The 19,744-nt window shown below is 45.6% G+C and overlaps 2 protein-coding genes across 7 annotated transcripts in view; one reads left to right on the top strand and one right to left on the bottom strand.

Moving 5' to 3' along the window:
* The window catches only part of LOC139059352 (uncharacterized), an 82,746-nt gene that overhangs the window by 46,804 nt on the left and 16,198 nt on the right, over positions 1-19,744 (bottom strand). The gene's annotated exons all lie outside the window — the stretch shown is intronic.
* The window catches only part of LOC139059353 (methanethiol oxidase-like), a 423,146-nt gene that overhangs the window by 391,875 nt on the left and 11,527 nt on the right, over positions 1-19,744 (top strand). For all 3 annotated transcript variants that reach the window (XM_070537648.1, XM_070537646.1, XM_070537647.1), the window contains 4 exons: positions 4,605-4,786; positions 8,702-8,786; positions 10,209-10,330; positions 15,303-15,368. In XM_070537648.1, the coding sequence (XP_070393749.1) occupies positions 4,605-4,786; positions 8,702-8,786; positions 10,209-10,330; positions 15,303-15,368 (455 nt within the window). The remainder of the gene's footprint in view (positions 1-4,604; positions 4,787-8,701; positions 8,787-10,208; positions 10,331-15,302; positions 15,369-19,744) is intronic.

The following is a 19,744-nucleotide window of genomic DNA, read 5'->3' as shown; positions in this document are numbered from 1 at the left end:
GAGGAGAAGGAGAAGGAGAAGGAGAAGAGGAGATGAGAGACCTAAGCCCAGTGTCTGCGGCGGCCCGTCTCCATTAGGCGATGGGGCGCGAACTAAGCGGCCCGTTGGTGGTGGTGAAATCCGTCCACGCCTCTTTCCGGATCCGCACTCTGTTCTCATTCCAGTGCGCCGGCTTCGTGCTGGAGTGCTTGTTTATTCGTGCGCATTGCAAGCTGCAGGGTATGCGAGATTCAGATTGCGAAAGCGGCGCTTCCACGGGAAGTGTCACTAAAATTTGCTGTTGCAGCGCCTAAACGATCGGCCTCGTGCGAGCGCTGGCAGTTGGGCCGACTTGGCCTGCCCGGAGCAGCAGTCGGGCGAACCTAATCTGGGAACTGAAAAGCAGTGCTGCTGTTGCTTTACGACGCTGCAGTAACGAGATTGGTTCACGTACCTCGAGGCAATCGTCGATTGTGCTTGAATGCGCAGTGGAGGGCTATGAAGGCTAAGTGATGTGCTGTACTGCTGTGCGAACACCAGTGACGGGATTAACAAGTAACAGAAAATTATGGGGTTTTACGTGCCAGAACCACGATCTCATTACGAGGCACGCCTTAGTGGGGGACTCAGGAAGTTTAGACCACCCGCGGTTCTTTAACACGCACCTAAATCTAAGTACACGGGTGTTTTCGCATTTCGCCCCCGTCGAAATGTGGCCGCCGTGGCCGGGATTCGATCCCGTGACCTCGTGATTAGTAGACCAACACCACAGCCACTAAGCAACCACGACGGGTAAAAAAAAACGAAGCTACGAGTTATAGCACTATATACGATTACCTATTAGGCTGATGATGTTAGTAGTACCTGATATTTAATTGCTGGTTGGTATAAAGCTGCCTTTCCTGCTCACCTAAGTATGTTAGTGTTAGTGCATGCAAGTAAGCAAGGACTGAAAATATGTTGGTAAAATATAATAATAATGCCTATATTTTAGGAAATACAAAGCTTAGTGCAGAGGTCTCACATATAAATAATAGCGTAAAGCTCAGTTGAGTGAAATTTCGCTTGAACAAACTCGAAGGGGCCTCGAGATAGTGCCCGCTCAAGCGAAAGTTAGCTCGATTGAATCGTGCATACAGAGGTCTTTTTATACCGTGTGTCCCAGCTAACATTATCCAAGCTGTTCAACGAAAAAAAAAACGATTTAAAAAACACGATGCAAGATACTTTTGGTGTCCGGTTGTCACAGGTCTGATCACCGAGCACTGTAGGTCTTTCTTTCTTTTCTTCCTTTCTTTTTCTTTTTTGTTAGCACCTTGGCTAACGTTAGCTAGGACACCCTATACAGCGGGAATGTGCAGTGGTTCACTGCAAATAATTCACATAAGTGATAGCGAAAAATGTCTTTTTACTGTAAGTTTGAGGACTGGGCGTGTTGGTATAGCACACTAGATGTTGGATTGCGCAGAATTTTGACGGGGCACACAGAAGAAAGACACACACGGCCGAGCGATTGGTTTTCTTTCTTTCTTTCTTTCTTTCTTTCTTTCTTTCTTTCTTTCTTTCTTTCTTTCTTTCTTTCTTTCTTTCTTTCTTTCTTTCTTTCTTTCTTTCTTTCTTTCTTTCTTTCTTTCTTTCTTTCTTTCTTTTCCTAACACATTTTTGAGGTGGAGCTTGTTGAATCAGCAGGCTAAAATAGGCTTATCGTATTACGAGACTTATATGTTATACAAGTCAACAGAATGCATGAATGAAGGTATATTTGCTGTGGTAATTAGCCGAACAGATTTGATTCGTAAATCTGTTTATGCGCATGGCTATTGTAGCAGGTGTCATGGTGCCATCAACAGGCATGCTAAATTTCTTTTTTTTTCTTTCTTTAGTGCAGAGAAGTAGCTGTGGTAACGATCGTATAACTATAAAAAATTTAAGGCAGAGAAGTTAATTAGAGTTGAAATGAGCATATTACCCCTTTTTTAAAGGTAATTTGCTTCAAGGAAGATGCGCATGACTTAAGGAAGAACAGCAGTCAGCATCTTACCGGTGCAATCGTTCCCTCGGGAACATTGTACGACACTTTCTTTGAGAATCCTTCAAACTGCATACCACTGTTCTCAATAAAAACGCCGAATTTAATGTTCAGTCGTAGTTACTTGATGCTAAATGGCTATGTTATGCGAGACAACTCAATCCAAGACGAATTGATGCCAAGGAAAGCACAGGGAAAATTAACTGTTTTCAATAAAGAGAAAAGAAAACTGTATAAGTAAGAGTGAACAAGGGTAGGCATGGTTCCATTTTCACTGCCTTCGCTGGGGTCTGTTCACACCGGAGGCAATTTGTCCTTTTTGTTTCAGAGCGTCGCACTGAAACTTTTTGTCATTTCAGTTCAGCGAAAACGGTTTGTCCAGTGTAGATGTATTGTTAGGTACAGTGTACGGAATTGTGATATCGTATTCGTTGCTGAGTTATGGAGTTCTAAACATGATAGTTTCGTTTTCTTCTTTTTTTGAGCAAGGCCTGCCCTCCCCCTATTTCCTAATGTCGTTACGTCGTGTTGTTGTGTGTCGAAGTGACTGCGACTGGGCAGTTTCTGGGTGCCTTGACTCATTCTAAGTATGCTCTCAATCATTTACCGTGACATCATATCGCAAGAGTGCTTTACAGGTAAGTGCTGAACTTGCGGTGACCGAGTTCTTTTCAAAAGATCTGTCATCAACAGGCTGCTGGTGCATTATATAAGCGATTTCACTTATGCGTCTCATAGCTACGAAATGTTGCTGAAAGACAGTTTCAAGAAAAAAAAACGAATAAAGAAGAAGTACGCGCGCAGACCGCGTTGTGCTTCACGTGGCACGGCGCACCCTATATAAAAGAGGCATGCATTTGTGATGAGTTAAAAAACTTTTCTTTCAAATAAGTGTCCTCCGAAAATGCAGCAAAACGCTAAGCGCGACAAAAGTTTTTGTGAAAAGAATCGCTGGCAAAAGTGCCACGCTCTTGTATATATATATATATATATATATATATATATATATATATATATATATATATATATATATATATATATATATACCAGAAAAAAAGCAGTTCTGGGTCCGGGTAAATATTCACAGTGAAGTAGACGCGCGTATGAAGCGGTTTATTAATTCGGCCGGGGTCCGGCCTTCATCAGAAGGCAGAAGGTTCTGCTGTTCATCATCAGAACCTTCATCAGGCCTTCATCAGAAGGTTCATCATCAGAAGGTTTCTGATGAAGGCCGGACCCCGGCCGAAACGTTAATAAACCGCTTCATACGCGCGTCTACTTCACTGTATATATATATATATATATATATATATATATATATATATATATATATATATATATATATATATATATATATATATATATATATATATATATATATATATATATATATATATATATATATATAGCAATTTTTTTTGAGTGAGCGAGAGACAGAGACGGATAAATAAAAGGCAGGGAGGTTAACCAGGACAACAGCCCGATTGTTCATCCTGCAAGGCGGGAAAGGGGAGGAAAAGACTAAGAGTAGAAGAGAGAGTCCACTGTTGATGTAGCCGAGGTAATGAGATTTACCAGCACTGTATCACAGACGTTCACCCAGTATAACATCACAATCTTACGTGATCCCTGCGTGAAAAATTTTTTTTCGGCGTGGAAAGCACTTACGAAGGGTGCAGTCTGTAGCCTCAACGCTTTTAAGAAGGCAGTGATGTTACAACACAGTTCCATTGTTCCGCTGTCGATGAGCGATATTTCCACATCGCCAGCGCTTGCCAGGTTTCACTTTTACCTCCCCCAAAGGCTGCTTTCTCAGGCGTGGCTAAGTTCGCAAGCTACCCTCTGACAGCACAAGAAGGGAACGCGAGGATTGCGTTGCTCGAGATATGAGGGAAAATTTCGGAACCAGTAGTTGGCATGCGTACGTTGTATGGATGTAGCGTGTGCGTGAGCATGCATGCATAAGGAAGGCATTTCACCTCTGTGCCCTGCGCACGTGTTTTGCAAGAGCACCTGCTTCGGGACTAAGCCGAATTGCGATTTTTTTGAAAGGACATTTCGCGAGAGATCACTTGCGACTTCTTGCTTCAAATATTTATTGCGGTTGAAATTTACCTGGGAGTGTGCTGTGTGAAGCACCAATTGTCTGGAGTGCTCAGTTGGTTGATTTGGTAGTCACATTTTGGGAGAAAAAAAAAAAGCAGGCCGACGCAATATACATAAGACCACGCTTGATCATCGCGCGTGCTAGGTACATGCGCTATAGAATATAAACTAGTCTGAAAGCCAGCAGCTACAGCTTGGTAGCTGCTGCGCGCGGGTGGTCACACAGTTTGCTGTAGATCGCTCGACCACTCTAGACAAAGGTGAGTCACACTGTACAACGCTTCGTTGAGTTCCGACATGATTCCGTGAAACACCTGCATTAATTACTAGTATTTTCACTGTATAGATCTCATCTTTATGCTTAAACGTTTATTCGAGTGAAACGCAAATACCTTGGGTTACCATCGGTGAGGGGACTTAGCGGTTTGTTCACGGAGGAAGTTCGTTCAAAGGATGTTCGGTCAACTTGCATTTCGTTGTGTTCATCCAGGTCTTTACGGCAGCAGCCTAGTGGTGTGGGATTGGACGTACCGCCGCAAACTGCAGACAATCGACCTCGGTCCCGAAGGTACCATGCCGCTAGAAGTACGGTTCCTCCACAACCCCGACGCCTCGGAAGGTTACGTTGGCTGCGCCTTGGGGGGCACCGTGTTCCGATTCTTCAAGACAGAGGCGAGTGTAGCTCGCTTACGTTGTGCAGACATTTAGGTACCTCGCAGAGCGTAAAGTAACCGCGGATGTGTTTTCATTACCCGGAGTGAGTAACTTAAGTCCCCGCACATTGAGATCGTCGCCTGAGGAAGGGAATATAGGGCAAGAGTGTGGGATAGGAGGTATGGACGCTGCTAAGTGTACCTTTGCATTACTTTCACAACGACAGGGATTGTTCTGGCTGCGGTAAAGTGGGGCCCAATTCAGGAAGATTTTCGTTCGTATAAACTGGTTCTAATTGCCATTGGCCGGTCGCCTTCGCCACTAATATGTACAATCCGACGACCGGTCGGCAGCTGCTCTTATACGAAGCGTTCCAGCATAAGAAGCTTTTTGTTAATGCAAGCCCTAATCTTCTTGTATTCTTTCATTTTTCTTTTTTTTTACACGAAGAGAGCACGTTATGTTCCGTTAAGGAAATATTTGTTGCTGTAACAAAATTTACTTTTTATTCACGGAGTCATGCGATGTTTCCACCGTTATGACAGAACATTCCCTTTTGGAAAGCGGGTCCGGTACAGCAATTGTTGCTTGGAACACTTGCAGTTTGCCATTGTTAAAGGAGGTACGTTGCTGCTGGAGGACGCGCTTAGTTGAAAGCGAGAGTTCCGAATTTAATTATATTTAGGAATTCCATTAAATATCATTGCGCACAAAAGCTGACCATGCCGAAAGAAGTGCAACGTAAAATGCTTTGCAAAAGACGTGACACGTTCTCTCTCGAAGCAGCTCGCGATCTTCGAAAGGAAGGCTTCATTCGTGCCGGTGCATCTCAAAGACATCAATGCCAACATCTGAGGACCGAATCGCTCAGCGTGCGTCAGTTTAGCTCAACTCTGCAACACCCGTTGAATCGCGCTGAATCAGATCGACAACGTAGTTCTTGGTGCTTTCGTGTGCATTTATTTTACTTTGTCAGATCTGCATCAAGCGAACGGTGCAAAAGCAGTCGCAGCCTACCTCATGAAGGTATATTTCACAAAACGCGAAGTAAAATGAAATGTTTCTGATAGGCAATCGCCAGCACGCATATCTATTTTTGGTAGCGTAGAATCTGATGTATTACCAGAGGGGTGCGCTTTGACCATGTATATGAATGCACATTAATGTTAAAAGAATGCCACCATCAGGCGCTACTATACAAGCTTTATAGAAAAACGAGAACCGCCAGCCGCACATTATTACTCCTAGGGATACGATGCTGGACTTATTAAATGTTTATGATTCGGATAATTATAATAGAGGTTTTCCTAATTAAGCTGGCCCCATTCACCAAATGTATGCTTGATAAGTTATTCAAAGAAAAGTTCTTTTCAAGCAACAATTTTGCGACTTTCTATGCAACATATAACGAAGAGTAAATGTAGCAGGAAAGCAAGATTACGTCGCTGTGGCGTTTGCGGTTGACAAACTTTTGTAAAAAGAAATGCTAACCGAGTGTTGAAACCATTAGTATAAGCACATACCAAGGAGAGCGTCTGGTTTTAAACAACACTTAGGCCCTCATGACGTCATGACACCTCACGCCCCTGCGCCTCGAGCCCTGACGTGCTACCACGACCTGCTCGCACCTCTTCCAAGTATAGTGCACAATTGCTCTAGCGACACATTAAACCACCCTGAACATCTGAATGCTAACGTGCAGTAACGTGCAACGAAATCACCAAACACTTTTACTTGGGACGACGCCTCTTTCCGCCCCCGAACCCCAAACTAAACAGGCCGCAAGCGCTAACGCTACGCTTATTACAGACAGATACCTATCCAAACCCGGCCACCTTACACATAATCTACCCGGACGTCTACCCCGACGATGCGTGCCCCTCGTGCGGGGTCACGGCGACACTCGCACACGTGCTCTGGGAGTGCAGAAACGCTCCGCCCGACTCTACCTGCGACAAGTGGGAGAAGACCATACGAAGCCCGCGCTCCTACAAAATCAGCAATGGGCCGTTTAGCAGGCTCGCGCAGCGGCCGCCAGGTACTCCCTGTCGGTCCCTGCGTGGGAGACGCCCACTGCGCGCTGACATGGGTCCTGCAGGACCTTTATTAAAGTTTGTCCAATCCAATCTGAATGGTTCGCTCTGTCCCTGTGGAGTTTCAGACTGCTAGTTTTTACCGTTTACTCGCAGGTGTCGTTTTCAATTTTAGAAAGCACATTGCCTGGAGCTCGCTGAGGGTACTGCGCGATTGTTTCTTATTTATTACCCGAACTGTTCTTTTTCTAAAGGAAAAAAAACACTTTAATTGCAATGATTAATACTTGTATGTAAGGTAAGAAGATGCTGAATTAGTCTCATGCTATTTGCTATTTCTGAGCGGAATTCGTGGAGTCGTTAAGAAAAAGGAAAGAATAAGAAGCTTGAACGCGCGCCGAACGAAAGCTTTCATATTCGCGCGTTTACACACTCTACAAGCTCTGACTTCGCAGGTGAACCCCCTCGCATTTTGTGGCAACCTAAAAAGATTAGAGAGACAGAGAGAGGTCTTTATTGAAAAGCCAATTGGTTAGCCGTCGTATATTCGGCTACATGCTACTTTGCAGAGAACTACAGGGAAGATGACTGTAATTTGTGCTCGTGAATGGATGCTACGCATGACTCTCTTGAAAAGTTCGCCCTCGTTGGAAACAATACGTGCAGAACATCGTTTACTGTGCCGGAGACGGCGACATGTTTGGTTTGATGACATACACATGACGCATGAAATCACGACTTTTCTCGCTTAAAAGTCCCGTTAGAATATATTAACTCAGACTCGGCATGTGAAGAAATCGCGGCAGCAGGCCAGACGATAGGAGCTGATCGTGACTTTAAGCTCTTACCCAGGCAGCCTTTCTGATTTTTTACCAGCAGCAGCACATTTCCATTTTCTCGAGCCGCAACAATGCACATCGCGGTATTTTCTATTGTTGTTTTGTAGTGAGTGTTTAAACATTCCAAACCTCGCTTCACTTCGAACTTCCCACGCCGCACGGACAGAACACCCTGGAATGAAAACGTAGCAGCTCCCGCCGTAAAAGACCAAGTACCTCGCAACGTTGCGCGAGAATGGTTGGAAGGTAGCCAATAGCTCGTTCGCGAAGAACAAAACTATCACAAATTACAGGAATAAAGGACTCTGATTTGTCCTTGTATTTTCCATGGTGTCCCGTCTTTATGCTACTGTGTATAAATGTATTAGACGGTATATCGTGACGAATGCTGGTTTCTCGACCATATGCACGGTGTCGCAGGGGCTATGCAGAGACGTTGCTCGTGAGGTCGCGGCATCGAGTCCCGACTACGACGGCAGCATACTTATGGAGGCGGAATGGAGACAAAGAAAACAGAGAACAAACGCCCGTGCATACTTTGATTTAGGTGCACGCTAAAGTGCTCGAAATTAATCATGAGCCCTTGTCTGCGGCTTGCGTTACTTTTGGCATGTGTTTCAGTGTTGCTTGGAACATTATTGATCAAAAATACCGTTTATTATTATGCACAGGCCGTTGTAGACAAGTGGCTATGACATAGTACTGTATTACTCCGAGGTCATGCGTTCGATTCACGCAGCAACGGCAACAAAAAAAAAGGCGAAAAAGAAGAAAAGAAACGCTCGTATGCCGTGGTTTTGTACAACGGGAAAGAATCCCAGGTGGTAAAATCCACCCGAAGTCCTTCATTCCTGCGACCCTCATAAACCGCTGGGAATATGCAGCTTCGGGATGCTAAATCTCACAATTTGATTTAATTTACCTTGATTGGTGTTCTTTGCGATAAGAACTACAGCGCTGTAACAAAGTTCTCGCTTTTTGTTCGTTACGAGCTCGGACTTAGGTGGCTAAGCCCCCTTTTGCCGTAGTCTCTGACGCTCTCACTTTCCACCGAATCGCAGGCGAAGGACGAGAGCTGGGCAGCCGAGAAAGTTATCTCGGTTCCCGCCAAGAAAGTGAAAGGCTGGGCCATGGACGTGATGCCAGGTATGTAAACGTCTTTTATTTCTTTCCTTCTTTTTACTACTGTTATATAGACTTTTGTTTTGCTTCCAATATTTGCCAGAAGGGTCTGTAAATATTTGCAAGAAAGGTTGAGAAACGGCTCTGTTCATAGACAGGACGTGTGCGTGAAATTGAATGATTTCAAGTGTACGCACATTTGCAACTGCGACAACTAATCTTGATGTATAGCCTGTAGATGTTACCATGCCCATGCATTTGCGGAGCCGACGCATTAACGAGGTCTACGGCGATGTTACGTTGCATGGACGTAACGGAGATCGTCACGTGGCTTTAATTAAAAATGCAAAAGTATGTAGTCATTGGGACCACGTGGCTTGAACGCTAGGGCAGCGAATAGTAAAGAAAATATAACTACTTGACTTCGCCACCGAAGTGATGCGTCTTTATACGCAGGTCTTTAGATATAAAGTATAAAGAAGCCCGCGCTAGCGCATCGCCATACAAAGTGTGCCAACTATCATTCACCAAAATTTAAATATATGTAAATGCCAGGTAGCTGCACAGAACCAAGGTAGTGTTGTTTGTCGTCGCTTGGAGATACTCAGATTGTGCTTGCATTCCGCCTAATTACATAATTTGTCATAAGTAATTAATCAACCTCTCAAATATTATAATTATACTAAAAGTGTCTATGAGGAAATTGTAGGGCGACATGAAAAACTTCCGGTACAGCTTTCTGTTGCTCAATACGTGCTGCATGAAAGTGTTTTTCGGAGCGTGAAAGAGCCCGCCAATACACGCAATATTGCCGTGCGACTGTCCGCTCCAGGTGCTTTGCGTGCGTTCTCTGGCATCTTTCACGCTCGGAAAAGCACTTTTATGTGACACGTATTGAGCAACATAAAGCTGTATCGGGAGTTCTTCACGTTGCTGTACACTGTTCTCAGTGACACTTTTCATATAATTATAATATTTTAGAAATGATATTGATGCGAATGTTTTATTAATTAGTTAAGCCTAATTATGTCATTAGGCGGAATGCAAAAAGTAATTCGAGTTTCTCCAAGCGACGGCAAGCATAACTATCTTGGTTCAGTCCAGCTATACGTGGCAGTTGCATATTTTTAAAATATTTGTGCATGATAGTTGGGACACCCAAGATATATGTAATGTAACGCACACGTTTGATTCTGCGCGAAGGGAAGCTTGTTTGAAGCATTTAACTGTAGATGTTATGAAACTAAATGCACTGCATGCAATTGCATTAATTGTTATCATATGCAACGTGCAATCACGTGCAACGTTTGTTTCTGCACCGCTCAGCTCACGACTGCACTGCACCGTTAATTCACAAGCATTGTTTGCGTGCGGTTGTGTGTACGCTGCTCGTCGTGCATGTGCCGAGATCTCAATTCGACCTCTTTTCACGCACGCCTTCTTCAGCGATCATCACGGACATACTGATATCTCTGGACGACCGGTTCCTCTACGTCGCCTGCTGGGTCCACGGCGACGTGCGCCAGTACGACATCACCGACACCAGCCATCCGAAGTTGGTGGGACAGGTGGGCAATCGAAGATGCCGCTCTTCAGCGATGTCACGAGTTTACTGGTCCTCGTGTTTTAAGAAGGAAAAAAATGAAAGGGAGAAGGCAGGAAATGCAGAAAAGCGTCTGGTTAGCTCCCCTGCGCTGGGGCAAAGGAAAGGTGGTATAGAAAAATGAGAGAGAAAGAGGGGATGGAAAGGAATTCGTGCACGTGCGCAGACGGTGCAACTCAATCACAGGCGTTCACGCAAGCCAGTCGCCCTCAAGTACAAAAGGGCCTTCACTGACATGTGGGCTCACGAGCAATGGGGACGGTGTTGGAGTAGCACCTTCCTTGACACTGGCCGATCGTCCAGTTGTCTCAATGCGTTAAATGGTGCTTACGGTGTTGTTTTAAACATCACGCGGCTTCTCAGTGCCAAAAAAAAAAATGTGAACGCAATTTGATGCCACAGAATTCAGGTCACCTATTCGTGCGCCCTCCGACACTATCGACAACACCCGACGTCCAACAGCCCACAGTAAGATACGGAAAGTTTCAGACACTGATGTGGGCCAAAGTGACACGATTGCGGGAAGCAGGATGAGGAAGTATGATTATCGCGAGATAAAAAGCACGGTAGCTGAATCGCTCAATGGTGAAACCTCCTCAACCTCGATTTCAGACGAAGTAAGTGAAAAAAAATGTAGGAGAGAAAGAAAAGAGCGGAAAGCGTAGAGTGCTGTGCATGGTCAGCTCGATGACAGGGGGAAAGCATGGACTGGTAAACTAACAGATGCCATATATCAACCGGTGTGAAATACAGAAATGTGAGCCATGACGAGTTAGTTATATTTGAACGGAGGTTAAGAAACGCCCGAAAGATTATTATTAGTCTCACAGTACAGTACAGGCGCGACTTTGGCATGGTAAATATCAAATTTCATTGCTGGGCGAAATCTACTCGTCATTACGCGCTTCGCTGTGTGTGCGAATACATGCACTTTTTTTACTCTCTTCCATTCGACATCGTTAGCTGTTATGGGATCGTTCAGTGGTGGATTTGTCCAGTGTCGGTCGGCAACCAGTGTTCGATATCTGTCTGTAAAACCGGAGACACGCTAAGCATAGCCACGCTAACCGGCTCAAGTGTACATCAAACTCATGCTGCAAGGCCCACGTGTAACTGTGAAACTGGCATGCACTACCCTGAATAAATTTAGGGCTGTTTTAATTGGCTCAGGTACGGCACAACAAATGCAAAAATGTACACATTAACGTGACACACTGAAACAGCACAGCGATCGAGGCTAGCATAATTGGGTTGACATTTTCTCAAGTACATTTGATGGCTACAGTTCACGGATCAACAGTGGTGTCAAATTTCGTTTTTTTCTTCGCCTAATGCGCTTCTTAAAACTGCGCTACAGGTTGGATTAAATATTGCCGTGTTCGCCGCACGTAAAAGCCTCCGTGGTGCACCGAGTTGCGTTTTATTCCGATGAAGCATTAACAGAGAGTTTGCCATTAGACGCGTATGGCATTAGACTTGCACATGTTATTTACAAAGGAGGTGATGCCCTGGCGTAGTCCCACGAACCTGATGGCAAATAAACTTTGCGCCACTCTTAAAAGACAGGTCTTGGGTTCGATTAAAGGGTGGGTAACCAAAGGCGCATGTTATTTTTTTTATTTTTTTCACTTACCATCGTTTGCTGGTGACAGGAGACGGAACAAGTTCGGCGACAGCATTAGCAGTGCTCGATGTTACGCTAGTTGATGCATGCCGAACATTAAAGATATAAGCGCTAAAAAGACAGTATCATAGAAAAGGAAGGACACACGGACAGGACTAGCGCCCGTCCTGTCTTTGTGTCCTTCCTTGCTGTGATCGTGCTTTTGGGGCTAATATCTTTACTGTTGGTGATGAAGGCGAGACCTCGCTAGAACCTTGTGACATCGGCAGCAGTGTACAACACTTTGCGAGCTTTATCCAGAAGCTCGGCTAATGCCGCCCGTACACGCATTGCACGCTGAGCAAACGAACTTTAGCAAGGGTCGGAAATTCAGGGTGTCTACCAACCGGGAAAACCGGGAAAACCGGGAATTCTCAGGGAATTTGAACAGTCTGGAAAAACTCAGGGAAAACTCAGGGAATTTGTGCTTCCATCAGGGAAAATTAGCTGTAACTTTATTGAAAGGGAACGAAAGTCGTGTTAATGCTGGCTCCAGTAACAGAGGAATCGCAACGAATCGTCATTGACGCCGTGTCATCGGCACGATGTATTGCCAGAGTAGTTAACGACCGATTTTCTAGACGCCCGATTTTTCGGACATGCCCGATAATTTGCACGGTTTTGCGGCACCACCACGTACTCCATATAGTCAATGTATATTGCCCCGACTGCAGGTCTGAAATGGCATTAATCAAAGCCGTCACCGCCGCTATTTTGATTATCTCGCCGCCTCGAACCGGCACTCTCGCAGGCAAATCCGCAAATCCGTAACCACCACCGCGGCACCGTCAGACCTAGCTGCTTCTATGTTCGCTATTAAGCTCCTTGCCGTGCGGTGCCGTGTTTTTCATTGAAAGAATTCGCCGCTATCGCCAATGGCACCGACTCCGCCTTTGTAATCCTAGCGATTGGCTTTGAAGCTCGCAGAGCACAGCGCGTTGCGTAATGCCAGTCTGCGAAAGTTAGCTTCGCCTCGGTACAGTAGTGTTAGGCGGTGAAGCATAACAAGCGTGGGAAGGGGGCAATTGTCGCGGGACACAGTATACATTACTTAATTACACATGCGTGCACGTCGTCTTCTGTCACAGTACAAGCCCTGATATGCCTTAAAAGCGTACTGGCAGGCCTTCAGAGCTTTTTGAGACGTGCCTGTGGTAATTTTAGCCCTTGAACGCAGTTAAAGACATGCATTAATTTTTTTCAGACTGCCCGTTTTTTCAACTTTTTTTTTTGCGGCCCCTTGGAAGTCCAAGAGATCAAATGTTGACTGTACAACTGACCAAGAGGATGCTTCAGATGATCCATGTGGTGAAAGCGTGGTAGAAGGAGGATGAGAACAGAAAGGACCGATGCACTGAGGAATTAACGGGAAAGGAAGGGTGCCGCCACCTTTTTGAAGGAGCTTGAGCTAAAAAAACTAAGTGATGGCTGATGCTGAGACACAGGTGTCCCTCATCCAAACCAAAATAAATTGTTTACGCAGTGAAACCCAACACTGAGATGTTGTGTACGGGCTGAGAGTATATCAGGACAGTTGAGGTTGACTTCCCAGCTGCTGAGAGAGAACCTTAGTTGTGACAAAGTTCAGGACCTCATACAGATGAGCTTGCTATCAGTTGATAGAAATAGCTGATATTAAAAAAATATTTACTTATGTATGCATCTCCTTTTCATCCGTATTTGAAAATGTTCGACTCAATTTGGAATGGGCTTTACCATTTCTTTCGCAGTGCATTTTACTAACACCTTCCTTCTGTTTTCTTTTTAAATAAAATATATATTACTCCCTACTATTCAAACTGGATTAAGTCATTTTTTTGTTTCAGCATGCTTACTAGAGAGTGACAGCATCGGGCAACGTGGTGTCAGCCTGTCTTGACATAAAACAAAGATCTGGCTCATTCAGGGAATTTCGCAAAGGTGCTCAGGGAAAACCTGGAAAACTCAGGGAATTTGGAAATGTCATCTTGGTAGACACCCTGAAATTCGAAGTACGCCACTAAAAGCAAACAGTTTTTTCCACTGACGCTAAATTCGCTATTGGTTACCAAGCTATTTTAAAGCGAAGATTTACACCGCGACGCGCGTTTTCGACTGTTCTCGGAAGACTTAGCTCGACGATGCCGGGTACACTAACGGGAAGACGCACCCCTGGCTGCCTCCACGGGCGTGTCCGTTGACTCTTGGCCCCGACTCGAAGGGACCGCAAGTATTGAGCAAGCAGCAGCACGAGAAAGCCGGGAACTCCCCCCCCCCCCCCCCCCCCCCCGCGGGCATTCGAGCTATTTGTTCTGATGTCGACGGCACTCTTGCATCGTTAGTTATCATTAAACGCGAGTAAACTTTCCCACGAGGGTGCATGCGCGGAAACGCAGTGTCGTTAAGGTGTACTTTGCTTCTCGAGGTGCACTGGCCCCGTTATACACGGCGCTCCGGCTGCAGCTACTCGCCGGCCCCAAGCGACGTCGTTTGTTAAACTCAAGAAGACGCGAACGATACTCCGGGGAGAAAAATTTCGCTCGCTTTAGCTGGAAATTTTTCATCCTTTAGAAGCCAGGAGAACGCGGGAGAGAGCGCCATCGCATTTTAGGCCGGGCATCGGCTGCTGAAGCGTGGTGTATGCACAGGCTTAACGTTTCTCCTAGTTTTCTTTGGGAGAGTCGAGAGCACTGCGTGCAAGCGCACATAGAAGAGGGCGCTCCTGATGTTGACAGGGCCGAGGCAACGTTGAAACGCACGCAGGCACGCACGCACGCACGTTTGTTAAGTGATTTCAGGTCCTGCCGCTGAGTGTTGCCATTATCGGCGTCTTAAAGCCGTATGAAACGGAGCCTATGTGCTCAAATACGGCAGGTAACAGCATTTAAGAACGGTTTACGTATAAGCAGTACGGAGGCTAAATTATTACATTAGAAGAGTAAAATACAGTGGCCCTAAACAATACGACAAGTTCTAAAAGCTAGCTTATCCCAGGAAAATAATCTTCATTGTTCCCGACAACGACGTGGTGATTGTAACAAGAAAAAAGTGTATCTTCCCATACTTTAAGTATTTAATGCTCGCCATTGATTTGAAAATCACAATGAAACGTAACTTGCATAATTTCTGAGCTCATTGTTACGCACATCTTCCTGCGTGTCATGTTGCCGTCACATAGTATGCCAACTCTTTCTTGGCGTTTTGTACTGATGACTCCCAGGCTTCGTCACTTAATTAAGTCAGTCATATAACTTCGCCGGCCCGCTCGTGTAACAAATTCGACGCAACTGTGCAGGTCTTCACGGGAGGCTCCATTTACAGGAGCGGACCTGTCAAGGTGCTCCACGACGAAGAGCTGAAGGTGTGTATTCCAAGGCGTTTGAATTCTGCCGAAGGCATCGCGTCCGTGATGTTTCCAAGCATTCGTTACGGCAGCCTCGGGACGTCACAGTTACCTCTGCAGACGTCGAACCCACAACCTTTGGTGTTAATTAAGGCGAAGTTGAGGCACAGTGAATTAGGGCAGAGATAATTAAGACACTCGAACCCACGTCACTTGGTGGCAGTCGAACTAGCGATTTTGCCTTGTGACATAACGTCTAAGCATTGCACAGTGGTCGCAATGCTTGCGCGTTCATCCGCTTAGGGATAACTAAGTGCCGCTTGATTTTTTTTTTACGCGGAATTATTTGATTCATTCGTTGTTTATATTTGTACACGGTGACAAGATAAACAGCTGGCCCCGCTCAAGGATCCAAGAAATTCATTTTGTGTAGACGATTTTAACGCACATTTCAGTTCTCCGCCAATGAGCCGTTAATGAGCCTTTGAAACGTGCTAGCCCTCACCAAAGTGTGCTAAAAGTGAACTGGTGAATCACCTTGTACATCCTCACGTATATAAAAAGAAATCGAGCAAAAAGAAAAAAACGTAGATGAATAAGGTGGCACGATTTGTGCTCCCATGCAAACCTCATTTTAAAGACTTTCTACTGAATTTCCACAGCCTACCCAGAACATTCTTTAGAAACCCCAAAATTTTAGTGTATACTTTCACAAGGGCTGCACAACTCTTGTCACTTTCATAGTCCTCTATTCAATTTGATGCTTACTTTATTTATTTATTTTAATGTGCCGACATTTAATAAAATGCTGGTGGGTTGCCGTTGAGTTCCTGTAAACGTTAGAGACAGTTTCAATATAAACTCAACAAAGGATAATGCATTGAAGTTTTGATACAATTTCTTTCGAAACTAAATGTATTACCATTACTATCCCAACCATCTGCCAACTTAGCACATCCGCGCACTTTGCCCCTCCCCTCTGCAATGTACAACCGTACCTCGAGGGTATGATAAATAAATAAATAAATAAATAAATAAATAAATAAATAAATAAATAAATAAATAAATAAACCACTGCCAGATGCATGCGCTTCTTGGATTAGCTAGCATGCTCATGAGTTGGCAGGTGGCCGGGATGGGGATAGTAATACGATTTCGCTACGGCTATGACACCGTGATCATATATAGAATCTATTACGCGAAATTTTCGAATCTGTTCAGAGGCGGACAATGACGACGTCTCCTTAACGTATTTCTCTTGATTAACGTACATTTTTCTGATATCAGGCGCAGCAAACTACAGAATAAGTTCTGGAGCCCGGAAACTCTACAGGCTGTCAAGTTTCTCGTTATTTTGACGTGCAGTTGTTGCGATGTATGGTATGGTTAACTTTTAAAGTGAACGTATAGTTGGGAATAAAGCCGGTATAAAGTAAATGCTATATCGAGAGGAAAAAAACAAAAAAAAAGGCTGATAGGACGCGTTAGGATAATATCTATGCGTTAAAATATAGTGTCACGTGGTAGTGACGGCGATTAATACATCGGCAAACTGTGAATGATGAAACTAATTTTTCTGGGCGAACTTGTGCCCACAAAGCCACTTATAGTCAAAGCACAGCGATAGCGGCGAGCACAGTCAGTGATAATCGAAATCTGACCTGCGGTTCAAGCGCGTCGGCTTTTGTACGTCGCTCATCGAAGGTTCCAGAATAATCGTGGGTGTACCCGTGTCTTCCAGAAAGTTCTACACAATTCGCGTCGCGCATACAAGCAATCATATTACACAAGGTTCAATGACAACAGACAGCGGATAGAACCGTCGATAACATTCGAGAAACTTCCGATACATGCAGGCGCGTCCTGCGCTGAGCGATAACGTTTGTTAGACGACGAAACGCAGTCACCCGATAAACGAGTACGCGTGTGAATAGCATGCTTGCCTGTCTGAAGCTGTGAGTGCTAGAAAAATAGAAAATTGGTGTTCTTCTTAACACTGCACCGCACGGCACGTAACGTAATCCATCACAGAGGAACGCCTGTTTTCCCCGAAGCGACACAAAGGCCACGTTCACCTATTTTGGACGCGAACTCCTAATTACGTGGTAGTGCGTTTAATGGTTATCATTGAAAAGGACGCCTTTGATTTACATGCATTGAAAAGTATCCCCTTTCGTGAAGAGAAAATGATAACTACATGAAAAAGTGCCAGAGGGAATACTAAGACCTAAGCGTTCCTTTCAACAGACCCTGGAGCCGTTTAGGTTCTCGGCCTTTCAAACGCGTTCACTACAGAGCAAGAGTCGAGTTCCTCTTCTGAGAAAAAGTGCGAAGCAGGATACCACTACTTCGAACTGGGCACGCGTGTGTCGTGCAAAGACGATGACTTCCATGTACGCTGTCATCAACGGCGGTGTCTTCTTACACGCGGCATGGTTCGGCGAAGCTGCTATGGCAACGCACTCGCAACGCTGAACTAGAGGCGGCACGAGCAGCCTACTCGATGACGTCACACATAGGATCGAGTTCACGTCCTGATATTATGACTCAGTAACCAGAGCCCTCTTGCAAAGAAGAAGAAAAAAAATTCGGTATGCAGTTACCGGGGAGGTCTTTTTCTTTTTTTGCTTTGCTTCGTTAGCGTACAAGTGCTCGCTGTTACCAAGATACAAAAGGAGGCATATACGTTCACCAGCGTTCGCTCGTACTAAATGCGAGAGAAATGCGTTAGCATTACGCCCCACCTCAGCGAAGTCCCGGATTTGAACCGCGTTCACTACACTGCAAAACGCTCAGGACCTCACTCGCCACACGTGCTGCCTATTCGAGGAGCGAAGTGCAACTGACGGTGGTGCCATGGGGGATCGGAGCAGAATGAGGTCACGGCCGCTTCAGCGCCGCTACCATTTCTCTCTCTCGAGCACAAATGCACTGCTACGCTGTTCCCTCTCCCTGCTTCCAAGCTCCGACTGGTTTCTAGCCCGCCAACGCTCTTTTAAGCTTGGCAGCTTGCTCACCACTACCCTACCTCTAACACGGACCGGTATCCCACACTTCACACGCATGCATTCTTTCCCCTCTTTGTCTTTCTTAATGCTAACGCATTAAAGAAGTGTCGTTGTTCTGGAAGCAAGATGAGCGCCGCCATTGAGACCTATCAGCTGGCACTCCCCTCAAAAAATAAAATCTAAATAAAAGAGTTCATAAAATCGATAGCTCCACACACACAAAAAAAACACTGTCGGATAAAATGCATGCTATGATTAAGGTTGGCGATTTGCAAGTAATTTTCGGTGGCTGTTAAATGCGCGGGCGGTACTGTCTCTGAAAACAAGATGTTGAAGAGTGGGGGGAGGGGGGAAAGGGAACGCACCGATTGGTTCCTCGTGCGAGCTACAGAGTACGACAGCAAGAAGACAGAAAAGCAAAGTTACAGCGCTGTCAAAACCGCAGCAAGGCAGAATATAGGCGGCCTTCGTCCGAAGCGCGATGGCGAGTATTCAGGAAGCGTAGGCACTAGCAGGCACGAACGAACTGAGATCAATATTCAATTTTCCGGTCAATACGGACTGTTTATGCGAAATGTAGGAAACACGACGCGGCCGGCAACAGTACCGGAAGTGTATTTCGTCGTATAAACGTACTTCTGCGAGCTGCGATAAAAAAAAAATGGCTGTGGCTTAGGTAAGGTTAAGCCCAGGATGCGAAGCATACTAGCCTTTATTTTAGTTGTTGAACCACTGTTTAGCCTGGTGAACTGCTGTTGCTTGGCTATATTTGGTTCGGCTAGACGAAGAAACAACTCATGCATTACTTCTTCGCCTTCAAGAGTGGAACGCGACAGCGTTCCCGTCGACCCGCCAAGGGGTGTAAGACAATGGGCTACAGGGCAGCGACTACGCGCCCCGCATTGGACGCGGTGAGCGTCGAGCAAAGCAGCGTTCGGCGCGGCAACGAAATGTGCGCCTGAGCAAGAGACGCACGCCTTAGAAACAGCGCGTTTCTAAGGCAACACCGCATTCACTAGAGGCGCTTTTGTACCGCTTTGAAGCGTTGTACTCGTGGCTCAGTGGTAGCGTCTCCGTCCCACACTCCGGAGACCCTGGTTCGATTCCCACCCAGCCCGTCTTGCAAGGGTTGAGCCAAAGCCACTTCTCCTCTGTCGTGACGTCACGGTGTCACGTGATTTCATGGTCACCGCCGCGCCTGAGGAGCTGGGTTGAGCCCTCGTAATATGCTTCGCATAAAAAGAAAGAGAATGGTAAAGAAAAGAAAGAGGACGAGGTAGGCGTGGGAGGAATCAGTGACTCGGCAGCGTAAACAAACTGCTAACTTCGCGGGTTGTATGCAAGCGGCGACGAGAGTAGCAGGAAAAGCAGCAACTAGAGCGGATG

This window comes from Dermacentor albipictus, chromosome 4, assembly GCF_038994185.2.
Source record: "Dermacentor albipictus isolate Rhodes 1998 colony chromosome 4, USDA_Dalb.pri_finalv2, whole genome shotgun sequence".
In the NCBI taxonomy this organism is placed as follows: Eukaryota; Metazoa; Arthropoda; class Arachnida; order Ixodida; family Ixodidae; genus Dermacentor; species Dermacentor albipictus.
This window is presented reverse-complemented; position numbering and strand designations above follow the sequence as displayed.